The following is a 13,712-nucleotide window of genomic DNA, read 5'->3' as shown; positions in this document are numbered from 1 at the left end:
GCATAAAGTGATGCTTTTAAAGGAAGTCTTTTCTAAAGAAAAATCCAGTCAAGATTGAAAGTGTCGTCCCTGATAGTCCTGTTTTGACCGATAAGGCTTATCTGGGATAAAACTTTACAAAAATGCATAAAGCTTCATTTCCCCAGAGCTCAGCTTATGTGCTGGTATATTACTGATTATACAGGGATGTGATTCAGTAACACTTACAAAATCCCAGAATATGAATTCCATAAGGGACTGAGTACTTCCATAATTCACATAAAAGGGCCTAAAATATCAAGTTCAGTAAAAGTTAAACCGTCCCTCCACCCTGGACTCCTAGAACTATGTGAATTCTTCAGGATCGTGAAGGCTTCAGCAAGCTGTTGGGAGACACTGAGGATTGGCTGTACGACGAAGGAGAGAACCAGAACAAACAAGTCTACATCGACAAACTGGCAGAACTTAAGGTGCACAGCAATAGGAGTTATATGAGCCTTGCTTTAGGAAAACGGGCCATAGTGCATGTGCATAAAGTGTTTTCCCTGATTAGCTTGTGCAGTCAACACAGCTAATCAGGGACAAAACTTTCACCTGTATGGAATTTTTATGCCCCTGGATAGAAAGATCGGGGGTATATTGTTTTTGGCCTGTCTGTCATTGTATGTGTGTGTGTCCCAAAACTTTAACCAAAACTTTAACCTTGGTCATAACTTTTGCAATATTCAAGATGGCAACTTGATATTTGGCATGCATGTGTATCTCATGGAGCTGCACATTTTGAGTGGTGAAAGGTCAAGGTCACCCTTCAAGGTCAAATGTCAAAAAAACAAATTCAAAAACTTTAACCAAAACTAACCTTCTTCATAACTTTTGCAATATTGAAGATAGCAACTTGATATTTGGCATGCATGTGTATCTTATGGAGCTGCACATTTTGAGTGGTGAAAGGTGAAGGTCATCCTTCAACGTCAAAGGTCAAATTTATGGCTTCAAAGCGGCCCAATAGGGGGCATTGTGTTTCTGACAAACACGTCTCTTGTTGGTTTAAAGGATATGTCTTCTAAACCAAAATCTTGGATTACACTTTTGGCACATGCATAAAGCCCAGTTTTTCCAGGGTAAGTTTCTTATACTGATCAGTTATTAAGGCAGCTAACAATGTTATTGTAAGTTTTTACAAATGTCATGTTCCTTAACTTAATCTTGGCATTAAGAGCTAATATACAGCCAATAAGTTGTTCATAAAGAACCAATATATGATTCATATGATATTGTTTTTGTATTAAGTAACCTCTATTTTTTTTTTTTATTTTAACCCGTTGCCACTCAAGAGCAAAGTGAAAATGGCTATGTGCAGCCAGCATAAAACCAGAACAGCCTGCAAGTAACTCGCAGTCTATTAAGGTTTTATGTTGCTTGCTGCTCATCAGTATCTTATAGTTGAAAATGAAGGGTTAAAAACTTTAATCTAGTGGTGAAGGGTTAATTGTTCGCAATACTCTTGATATTTTACACACAATTGATGCTTCATTAAATCTTTCCCACCCAGAAGCAAAGTGAAAAAAATGGCTATGTGCAAACAGCATAAAACCAGAACAGCCTGCCACTAACTCGCAGTCTGTTCAGGTTTTATGCTATTTGCTGCTCATCAGTATCTAAGGCTTGGAAATGAAGCCTTTGAAACTTAAATCTAGTATGAAAGGTCTTAAACAATTAAATTTGACTTTCAAAGGGAATACAAATGCGTCAAAATACGTATCTATGTTGTAGAAATTTTAAGAAATCAGTTACCTATATGAAATTTTCATAATTATGCCCCCGGATCGAATGATCAGGGGTATATCGTTTTTGGCCTGTCTGTCTTTCTTTCTGTCTGTCATTCTGTCCCAAAACTTTAACCTTAGAGTAAAATTTTGCAATAACTTTTGAAATATTGAACATAGCAACTTGATATTTGGCATGCATGTGTATCTCATGGAGCTGCACATTTTGAGTGGTGAAAGGTCAAGGTCATCTTTCAAAATCAAAGGTCAAAAATGAAAGAAAAAGTGGCGCAATAGGGGGCATTGTGTTTCTGACAAACACAGTTCTTGTTTTTGCAATACTCTTGATATTAACACTCTATGGTTGCTTCGTTACAGAAAACCGGCACCCCAATCCAGGAGCGTTATCGCGAGGCCCAGGAGAGGCCGGTTGCGTTCGAGGCCCTTGGGGCGGGACTGCAGCATGTCAGGAAGTTCCTGGCCGAGGTTGAGGCCAAGAATGCCAAGTACGATCACCTGGGGGCAGAGGACATGGAGAAAGTGAGCAAGTGCCTGAAGGAGAAACAGCAGTGGTTTGAGGAGCAGATGAACGCCCAGGGCAAGCAGAAGAAGTATGAGAAACCAACCGTATTGGCCTCACAGATCAGGCAAAATGAACAGGTAGCAACTGGGGGTTTATTTTAATAAAGCCTCATTCTGGAGAAAGTGGGCTTAAATTATGTGCACAAAGTGTTGTCCCAGATTAGCCTGTGCTGAAAGGGACAGCACTTCCACCTGCAACAGATTTTTTGCTTATAATGGACTTCTTGTTAATTAACAATTCCATAAGAATAGGGAGATTGTCCCTGATAAGCATATGCAGAGGTCACAGGCTGATTTTGGATGACACAGGAATTAAACAAGGCTCAATTGATGGCCATAGGCTAATTATAGTAAGTCTTGAGGAGTAGGTTTCAAAACCAGCCCTTTAAAGGGCCCTTCCGTGTTACAATAAGGTCATTTAGTGACTAGGCATAACAGCTTATAGTAAGATTGTTATTAGAATATTCGGTCATTTAAGTATTTGAATATTCGATTGTGGGAAAGCAAATACATGTTAACAGGATGAAAACATAGTTCAAATAATTCATGTACTGAACATAGCTGACTTAGAAAAATAATAGAAAAAGACGCAAAAATCAATTAAGAATTTTTATTTGTATTGAAGAAAAAAAATCAATTACATAGAGGTATTTATTATTTAACAGTAAACATAAATACAGATCTGTGTTACAACACTTAAAAAACATTAACTATAATCACTGGAATGGCTTGACACAGGAATGTATTTTGACAATAAATATGAGTTTCTCAGGGACAATTGGGCTTAATGTGTGTGCCTGAAGTGTCCCTTAGGCTTATTAGGGACGACACTTTCCGCCTAAACTGGATTTGCGGTAAAAAGAGACTTCCGTTTATCAAAAAATACAATAAAAGCATAAAGTGTCGTCCCTGCTTAGCCTGTGTGAACTGCACTGACTAATCTGGGACAACTCTTTACGTACATGGCTTTAGCCTGGTTTTCCAGAAAACAGCTGAACTTTATTTGCCTTTCAGAATCTGAGATCCACCTGCGAACCAATAATTACCAGGCCAAAGCCTAAACCAAAGGAGGAACCGCCTAAAGAAGACAAAAAGGGTGAAAAGACCAAGGAGGGAGACGCCTCCACGAACGCCAAACAGGATGGCACAAAGGAGCCTGCGGGAGGGGATGCCAAGCCTGAACAGGCCAATGGGCCGGCACAGATGGATGTGGATTAATAACTTGCGTGTGTTAGAAACTTGTGTAAAGACATTTGATCTTTGCTTTATTATGTATACTTGATATGAACTTTTTTCTGCACAGATAAATGTGGATTAACGGTTACCAGTCAGTTATGCACTTTGACTGGTCATTAAGAAAATCAAATAAGATTAAAGACTTTCTTACAAGGATCAAGTTTCAACGACCTCATTTCCAGTCTTGAGAATTTGATGAGCAGCGAACAGCATAAAGCCTAAACGGACTGGAAGTTATATACCCAATTTCGCTTTGCTAATAAGCAGCAAAGGGTTAACAAAGGTGTGTGTCAGGAACTTGTGCAAGAACACTTGGTGTCTGCTGTACGATATATACTTGATATGTTCTTTCTTTTACACATTTTGATTTCATTTGTGATAATTTATTGTGTTAAAAAGATTTAAAAAGGTTAAAAAGTCCAATGGTATGCTGTCATGCTGAAAATGAGTACTTTGGTACATATATTTTGCAAAATGTGCCGTTATTTTCATATCATGATATGTTGAGGAAAGTTATAACTAAAAAATGTAAATGTTGCTTAATGTGTGGGTCTTTATAATAATAAATTTCAAATAATAAGAAACATTCCTGTTGTCTACTTCACATCCTATTATGACAGAACTTTGACCATACTATTAGATCACTTAGATTTAAATTCACGCCCTGGTAATAACTTTCTTAATAACATATCTGAAATTTAATAATTATTGTGATCTTATGAAGTAGATGGGATGATTGTGCGTCTGTACCCAGTAATTTGAAATTTTACGTTAATTTATGTATTTATAAATCGGCCAATTGTTATGTGGAAACTCAGTTGAATTTGTATGGAAAGAATGTTAAATTGTACCTATGTTTCTGTTGTTTTATGACTGTTGTAAACATTTTTGCATTGATTTGTTGCAGTTTTTTTCTATTTATCACGTCCACGATTATCATCATTGAGATTTTGCTTGAGGCTTGTGGAGTATATGCTGTCGTTTTTATGCTGTTGAAGCCTGTTACAGATAGTTCATGTGTTAATCACGCTCGATTGGTCATTGGGGTACATTAAAGTATATTTAAGAGTACCCAGGGTACATTTAAGTAGTACCCAAGTCAACAATGACCAATCGAGCGTTAATCACCAGATAAACATAGATTGAGTTTGTTTATCAATAAACATTTAGCTGCATCACACCAGCTTGTTTGACTTGCTTGGCCTGTGGGACTTGTTTGACTTGCTTGGCCTGTGGGACTTGTTTGACTTGCTTGGCCTGTGCGGACTTCCAAGGCTTACAAGGGAGGACGCTTTGCATATGCACTACGCCCAGTTTTCCCAGAACGCATCTCATTTGCATTTATTATTGTAATATGAACGCAACTGTGCAAAACAGTGATAGTTTAAAATCAGGCCAAAAAGGTTATGTCATTGTTAATACATCAGTATATTATCGCATCACCGTTTATCAATAGCAAGACGTTCGTGCGCATAAACTACGTAAGTTAATCGGAGGAGTTGTTAGCACACGAATGTAACGCTGCACAGACGGACCCGTTTTACCAGCAGCATCTGTGCTTCATTCATGCTACTTGAATAGGAAATGATAAAAAAATATGACAAATCACAATGCTTTGGTCACACGATGCGCGGAATGACTTGATGATTTAATGTACATGTACATTGTATTACATAACACGCCCGTGCGAGTGTCTAGAATGCAGCTCAGAAGAAATATGCCACCATCTAGCAGAAACAATGCCACAATAGTGTCGGAATAAGGGTTTAGTGGCATTCTATGAAATCATTCTATTCAAGTTTAATATATTAAAGACAAACATTTACAGATTTTTTTGCAAATAAAAAAAAACATTTGCCATGGTAGCCACTTAAGAGGAAACTGTGCGACAATTTAACTTATCATCGCAAGCATTAATCTCGGTGTCTTTAATGTTATTGAAAACAACAGACCTTTATATTTCAAATTAGTCACAGCTAATTATTGTGGAACTGGCAATCTTAACTTAATGTTGCACAGCAAGGTCCGAGTTCACATACTGTTTTCATCGTTGAGTTGTTCTTTGGTACCAGCTAAAAATATAACGGTAATCACAGTATCCCCTGCCTCAGTAACAAATTATCCGGTCGCCGGCCGATGTGTCCGATCTCCAGGCATCGGGAAGACTGGACACGTTGGAGTCGTACGATGACTGACACAGTTTTGTACCTCCGTCACAAATAGAGACTGATCACCGTCCGATCAATGGTCGACGTATTTTTCCGATCATCGGGCTGGCCCCGACCGATGATCGCACGGTCACCGGATAATTTTTGTAGCATCTGGCGGCGTCCGGAGTAAGTTTAAAGTCACACTAAAAATTTAACCGACGTGGGGCCCGGGCAAGAATCGAGTTGAAATCGACAGAAGATTGGATGGTCATCGCACGGTTATCGCCCGGCGATCGCCCGACATCGGATTCGTTGTTTATGTATCATGGCGAGCTCTGTCCGGCGTCCCTCAGTCATCGTGCCGAGGCCCACCGGCCATCAGACGATCGCCGGCCGATGTATATGTCCTTGGGAAATACCTTGACTTTTGCTGATACACGTACAATGAGTTCGATGTCGGGCGATAACCGGGCGTTGATCGATCATTTTTCGATCTCAATTCGATTCCTTTTCGGGCCCGACGTTGGGTAAAACTTTAAGTGAGACTTGGTCAGAATTTCTGTCCCAATGATATATTGGACGAGTTCGAAAATTGTTCGGGTTATTTGCATACATGGCGGCCAGGGGGTGGGGCATTTTCCTTATATGGCTATAGTAAAACCTTGTTAACACTTTAGAGCCAACAGTGAGATATCTTGGACGAGTTCGAAAATGGTTGGGGCTAGTTGAAAAACAGTGCGGCCAAGGGGCGGGGCATTTTTCCTTATATTGCCAAGTAAAGCCTTGTTAACACTCTAGAGCCAACATTTATTGTCCAATCTTCACGAAACTTGTTTAGAAGATTTGTCCAAATAATATCTTGGACAAGTACGAAAATGATCCGGTTGGTTGAAAAACAGACAACCTCAACTCAATTTCTTGTACGCAAATATATGTTTTGAAGTATTTTTGAAAATGATGATTTGTATGCAGACAAGTTTTACATTGACTGTTTTTAAAATGCAGCTCATTAGTGTACATAAAATATATTCGCAAACGTTAATCTTGAACGATATTATACGCACATGTTTTAAGCCGGGTTTTCTAAGAGCGAGGCTGAAATTGTGTCAGCTAAGAACATACCGGTATATAAGGAATCAATAAACATATGCGAAGTAAACCAGATCCCGTCGGTGCTTATGCCAATATTTGTATCGCAAAACATAGGGAGGCGGAAAACGACAACGGGCGAGGCATGGTATGGTATTGCGCAAGGGGGGGGGGGGGGGTAGAGTGTTAGGGGTCGGGTTAGGGTTTGGGTTAGCCTAAACCCAACCCTAACCCTAACCCAACCCCTAACCCTTACCTTAACCCTTTTTTGGGGTTATCACCCCTGACCATGCCTCGCCCGTTGTAGTTTTCCGCCTCCCCAAAACATACAATTTTGTTTTGTTTTTAATGTACAAATATTTTACTGTAAAAATATTTCATTCCGTGTACGATTTGGTGCGTCGTATGTAACCCTGTGTCTGTACCATTCGTTACATGCTTGAAGTCGTATGTAACCCTGTGTCTGTACCATTCGTTACATGCTTGTAGCATCTATGCTAGTAGTATCTAGTTATGTAACCCTGTGTCTGTACCATTCGTTACATGCTTGTAGCATCTATGCTAGTAGTATCTAGTTATGTATATATTTAAAACGATTATCCTTCTGGTTACTTATTTTTTATCCCATTTTCACCGCGACATTGACGGTATAACACGTTGTGGAATATACTTTCTTGTATTCAACACTGTGGAATATACCTATCGCGTGCACGGACTACTTTTTAAATGACGTCATGCGATATGCGCTAAAATTAGGTCGATATTGTTTGGTTCATTTATCGAATTTTAAGGTCACCCATTAGAAGAAAATGTGCATATTTTGCAGAAATATATATATATGACATATTCACCAAAAGAAATGCTGAAATAATATATAAAATTACACGATTTTTGTTTTGTTATTTTTTTATTTATATTTACTTTAGTCTTTACCACTGAATGATTTTCCATAAGAAACAAAGTCGACAAAACTTAAGCTTCAAAATTATACGACCTTCAACCTTGAAATATAGTCATATGACATAATTTTTCGCCATCCGTAAAATGAATCAGCTGATTGATGGCGTTATAAAATGACATACTTATTGCGTCATTTTCCCCATTGTTTTGACGATTTATTATAAACGCGACTTATTTCACATGTTTTCTACATGTACTGTATGTCGAACTTTCTGAATTGTCAATTGATCACATTTTCCTTATTTCGTGTAATGTGCATTGTTTATAACCAAAGCATATACTTTTGACATTCAACTTAAATATTAAGAATGTACAACAAGCCATACACATATCGCACAGTTCATGAATAATCTGCTATGTTTGCGTTCCTATTTAATTCACGTTAGGCATAGAGCTGTGTTAAGTATAAGATAGTAAAAATAGCACCACACTGGAATTGGGAACGTCCCATTTTATACACGGGTATTTTGTACTCATTTATCTGTTGTGTAGACTGGAATGTTTTCCATTCTTTGTGTATTTATATATTAGATTATTTTCTCGTACATTAAGGGCATTTACCATAGATAAATAAAACATTGTGCAAGTTTAAACATAATTATGTTTGTATGCAGAAATCTGCAAATGCAACCGAGTTTACCAACGGCTATTATTAGATAAACTGCTCCGGTTCATTTGAACAGCAGTAATGTAGAGTACATGACGTAGCGTGTGACGAAGAAGAAAGTTTATCGCGTTCATAAACTCATTTGAATAAAGTGATAGAATGGCATAAGGGTCCTTATTTTTATGCTAAAATAATTATTAAAGACCCTAGATGCAAAATCGTCAATTATTGAGTTAAATGGATTATAAGATGGATTTTAAAGGATAATTAAAGGTAAGATACTAGTTCTTAAATGTTTTGATTTTTGTTTGTACTTTTGTCGTTCCCTGTTCTCGGGGAAATGATTTTAACATGGGCGCCATTGATGCATCGGATCACACACGGCATTCCCATAACATTATATAAAAAACACGTTCTGCGCGTCCTTAAATTCGTCGTCCGAAGTCGGAAAACGTATTGCCCTGTATATTTTGTCAAATAAAGTGTCAGTCGCTGCAATTGTCTGTCAAAATTGTCAAGGTTTTCGATAGCTAAAGAAACTTCAGCGTACAGTTTATTTAGTATTGACAGACCTGTAGTACAAAGTCGCGCCAGTCAAAAATCATAAAAAGCGACATTTAAAGTTATGGTAGCCAGAACTAGGTCGTCGATGGTGTAGTCCTACATGTATGTTGGCATCGACAGCATTTTGTCAGGAGTAATGGCCGCCATATTGGATTTTGATAATTTTCTTTCGTAAATAAAATAAATTATAGTAAAGTAAAATCTTCTTTTCGCGGTCGTACTGTGTTAAAATTCGCATACTGCGTAAAATTGAATGTAGGCATATGGTGATATTTTTACTTGTTTTACAGTTTGTGTGTGAATTTTTAAAGACTATTTTGCGTACCAGAACAAATACATGTATATCACTACGCATGGTTACATTTGTTAGATTTTAAGCGCTTTTATGACTGAATTAAAATTATTGTTAAGGTTATTAGATCTATTTATGTTAAATGTCACGTTGAAAAAATCAAATGGGATAAATAGAATACTAGGATTAGCGTTGAATACAGAGAAGTTTATGTTGCTCGGCTCGAACACCGAAAGCGCTCGCCAAGGCTCGCGCTTCCGGCGTTCTAAGCCTCGCAACATAAACTTCTCTGTACTAGACTTGCGACACCTTAAGGGTTTCGCGGGATGGAATGAGTGGGGAGATCATATACAATTTTCAGCTTTCCGGAAGCAAGGACCCTCTGGACGTGAAACATCAGCTTTCCAACACTATATGATTCCAGTTCCAAAGCACATATTGCATTAGTTCAATGGGAAGAACATAAAACGTCATATTTACAAATCTCTGAAAAACAAACAGTGCTAAAAAATATTTAAAGTAGTCATTTACTATTTAATTGATTATGTCCTCTGATTGTTGCATTTTTAATTTAAATATGTGTTCCTATATGCATTTATTGTTGTATTGACTTAAAAAACTAAAATGGATGCCAATTCTTAGTTTGCTGTCTAAGTCTACCCTAAAATTATACATGTTTCTTGCATAATTGAATTATCAAAAACTGCATACTTGTAAAGGCATTGTCAGAGTTATTTGGTTAAGTTAGAGACAAAGTAAAGCAAATATATTCATTTTTCTTAAAATGAATCATCCTCTGAAGCCCCCACTGGGATTCAAACCCAGATCTCTTTCCTCTGGGAAGGAAAGTATTCTATCTTGAAATACAAGGGCAAGTAAGAGGAAAATTTGCAATTTTAAACCTATAAACATATAAACTTAATTTTTCACATGAACTTAGAAACAACACAGACATCTCGGAATCTGAAACACATTACAGTTACAATTCAGGTTTTTAGTATTGTGCATTGTACATGAATGTTTAAATATTGTATTTATCCTTGGTACACAGAACTGCCTAAAGATGCGTAAAATACCAGTATTCAAATCTGAAAATATCCCATGTGTTTGTTTCACTCTGTAAGTATCCCTATTTTATTTCAATAAAGAAGTTTTTCCTTCTCCTGAAAATTTAACTAAATGTCAGTTATGCTACTTTTTCATTCAGCAAATGACATGTGTCCGTAATGTCAATTTTGAAAATTTGGTAAAAACAATATTTTTACCAAAAAGGTAGACTTAATATTATTAAACAGTTGATGTATGTCACCTTAATAAAAAAAACAAAAATGGGAAAGAAATAAAATGTTTAAAAATGTCAGTTACATGACATATAACATTAAGTAGACGATATAGCTTTGATACTTTAGGATACGAGTAGACCTTAACACAAATAGGATAAGAGTAGACCTGAACACAAAATTTACCCAAATTTTCAATTTTCTAACTATAAAAGGGGGCATTATTCTGTCAAAAAACAGAAAAAAATGGGTACGAAAAAAATGTGTGTACGAAAACAATTGGGTAAGAAAAAATTATGCCAAAAAAATATATGCTAAAATAGCTTGGGGTCTTGACCACCAAAACGGCTTGGATTTTAATTATGCTGAAATAACTCGGGGGTCATGACCACCAAACTGGCTTAGAATTAAATTATGCTGAAATAGCTCAGGATCTTGACCACCAACCTGGCTTGGATTTTTATTATGCTGAAAAAGCTTGGGATCTTTACCACCAAACTGGCTTGGATTTGAATTATGCTCATAGTTCGGGTTCTTGACCACCAAACTGGCTTGCATTTTAATTATGCTGAAATAGCTCAGGATCTTGACCATCAAACTGGCTTTGATTTTAATTATGCCGAAATAGTTCAGGATCTTCACCACCAAACTGGCTTGGATTTTAAATATGCGGAAATAGCTCGAGGTCTCGGCCATGAAACTGGCTAGGATTTTAATTATGCTAAAAAAGCTCGGGTTTTTGACCACCAAACTGGCCTTGATTTTAATAATACCGAAATAGTTCAGGATCTTGACCACTAAACTGACTTGGATTTTAAATATGCTGAAATACCTCAGGGTCTCCCCCACAAAACTGGCTAGGATTTTAATTATGCTGAAAAAGCTTGGGGTCTTGATCACCAAACTGGCCTGGATTTTAATTATAATTTATACCGATATAGTTCAGGATCTTGACCACTAAACTGACTTGGATTTTTATTATGCTGAAATAGCTCGGGGTCTCCGCAACCAAACTGGCTTGGATTTTAATTATGGTTAGAAAGCTTGGGGTCTTTACCACAAAAATTGACCACCAAACTGGCTTGGATTTTAATTATACCGAAAAAGTTCAGGATCTTGACCACTAACCTGACTTGGATTTTAATTATGCTGAAATAGCTCGGGGTCTCTGCCACCAAACTGGCTTGGATTTTAATTATGGTGAGAAAGCTCGGTGCTTGACCACAAAAATGGCTTGGATTTTAATTATGCTGAAATAGCTTGGGATCTTTACCACCAAAGTGGGCGGGGCCCTGGGGTGGGTAATGTGAACATGGATGGTCGAGACACTGTGTTGTCATAAGAAATCTTAAGTATTAATTTGAAGTCAATTGGTGAAAAATGGTGCGGCAGAGGCCGACGCGTATTCCCATGCCGCATGTTTGACCCAGGGGGCGCCCCAGGGTTGGTAATGCGGCCATGCATGGTTGAGATTGACCGTAACTATTGTCTTAAGAGATTTCGAGTGCTTGACAGGTTAATGTAAGCCACCATGGAGACGGGTGGTTAATGTGGGTTGGTGGTAATTTAAAAGATGAAGTTTCAAAAATAATTATAAAAATAAAATTGGGGGGGGGGGATTCTGGGGTGGGGCATGGGGGATAGTTTGGGTGCAGTGCATTGTGGTATGTCAGGTAAGTGTTGTTTTGTCAAAGTATGAATCAAATGTGCTCATAAATAAAGAAGTTATGGCAATTTAAGCAAAATGTTCAATTATCTAAGTATAAAAGGGGCAATAATTCTGTCAAATGCTTGATACAGTTTTCTGCTCTTGTTTATAGATTGGGATCATGTTGGTAAAGAAGTATGCAAAATATGAAAGCAATATGGCAAAGGACATAGAAAATATTTGAGGTGGTATGCAAACTTTAACATAGATTTATCAATAATATGCATATTCTAAGTATAAAAGGTTAATAATTCTGTCAAAATGCTTGATTCAGTTGTCTGCTCTTGTTTATAGATTGGGATCATGTTGGTAATGAAGTATGCAAAATATGAAAACAATAAGTCAAAGGACATAGAAAATATTTAAGGTGGTATGCAAACTTTAACATAGATTTATCAATAATATGCATATTCTAAGTATAAAAGGGGCAATAATTCTGTCAAAATGCTTGATACAGTTGTCTGCTCTTGTTTATAGATAAGGGTCATGTTGGTAAAGAAGTACATGTATGCAAAGTATAAAAGTAATTTGTAAAAGGACAAAGAAAATATATGGGGTAGTACACAAACTTTAACATGTGCACGCTAACGGTAACGCCGACGTGATCAGGATAGCTCCATTATATATATTTCATATATATTAGTCAAGCTAAAAATAAGTGAAAATCTCTGACCTGTCTCCACCCCATCCCCTTTAACTTTTGACCCAGGGGTCAGATCAAAATTCCATATAGTGCAGGGTCGCACATAATGCTCATAGCTACCATGTGTTTAAGTTTCAAGGTTCTAGTGCTAATGGTGTAGGAGATAGTGGCTAGGACAGACGGACAGACTGATGGTGGAGATAACCACAATGAACCTGTTAACAGCCAACTAACGCTGCCAACAAAGCACAAGCTTTACGTGTCAGGATGCGGCACTATCTATACAAACTGCATAAGGAATTACAAGACGCTTAGGGTTTGAGGGACACCAAACCTGATTATGAGTCTTCCACACCTTAAGCATCTTAATAACCCTTTGCATGCTGGGAAATTTGTCGTCTGCTAAAATGTCGTCTGCTGAATTTCTAAAATTAGCATTTTCTTCAAAAAATTTTCAAAGAATACTATCAGAATAGCAAACAGTTTGGATCCTGATGAGACGCCACGTTCTGTGGCGTCTCATCTGGATCCAAACTGTTTTCAAAGGCCTTTAAAATTCGGTTCCCGCACTGAAAGGGTTAAATATACTTATTTGCTTGTGTACATGTACCTGATAATAAATTATTATTATTACCTGTTTTGGCATCAACAAGCTTTATCAATTGGCCCTCAAATTTTGCACATAAACGCTACACGATCAACCAATATGCCTTTTCATTTCAAGTCGGAAAGCAATTTAGCCCTTATTCGGCCATTATAGGGTGGAGCAGGGCTTTTTTTCCTTCTTTGCGAGTGGCCCTGGAAGGACATTTCACAATTTTGATAGGGACAATTCACAAACCTAACAGGGCCGTGA

The 13,712-nt window shown here is 37.4% G+C and overlaps 1 protein-coding gene across 1 annotated transcript in view; it reads left to right on the top strand.

Annotated features, from left to right (window-relative positions):
- LOC127877234 (heat shock 70 kDa protein 4-like) overlaps positions 1-4,743 on the top strand; it is a 58,478-nt gene extending 53,735 nt beyond the window's left edge. The window contains exons 15-17 of the mRNA XM_052422918.1: positions 342-449; positions 2,124-2,405; positions 3,342-4,743. Coding sequence (XP_052278878.1) covers positions 342-449; positions 2,124-2,405; positions 3,342-3,545 — 594 coding nt within the window. The 3' untranslated portion in view covers positions 3,546-4,743. The remainder of the gene's footprint in view (positions 1-341; positions 450-2,123; positions 2,406-3,341) is intronic.
- The last annotated feature ends 8,969 nt before the right edge of the window (positions 4,744-13,712 follow it).

The sequence above is a fragment of the Dreissena polymorpha genome, chromosome 4, assembly GCF_020536995.1.
Source record: "Dreissena polymorpha isolate Duluth1 chromosome 4, UMN_Dpol_1.0, whole genome shotgun sequence".
NCBI classification, from domain to species: domain Eukaryota; kingdom Metazoa; phylum Mollusca; class Bivalvia; order Myida; family Dreissenidae; genus Dreissena; species Dreissena polymorpha.
This window is presented reverse-complemented; position numbering and strand designations above follow the sequence as displayed.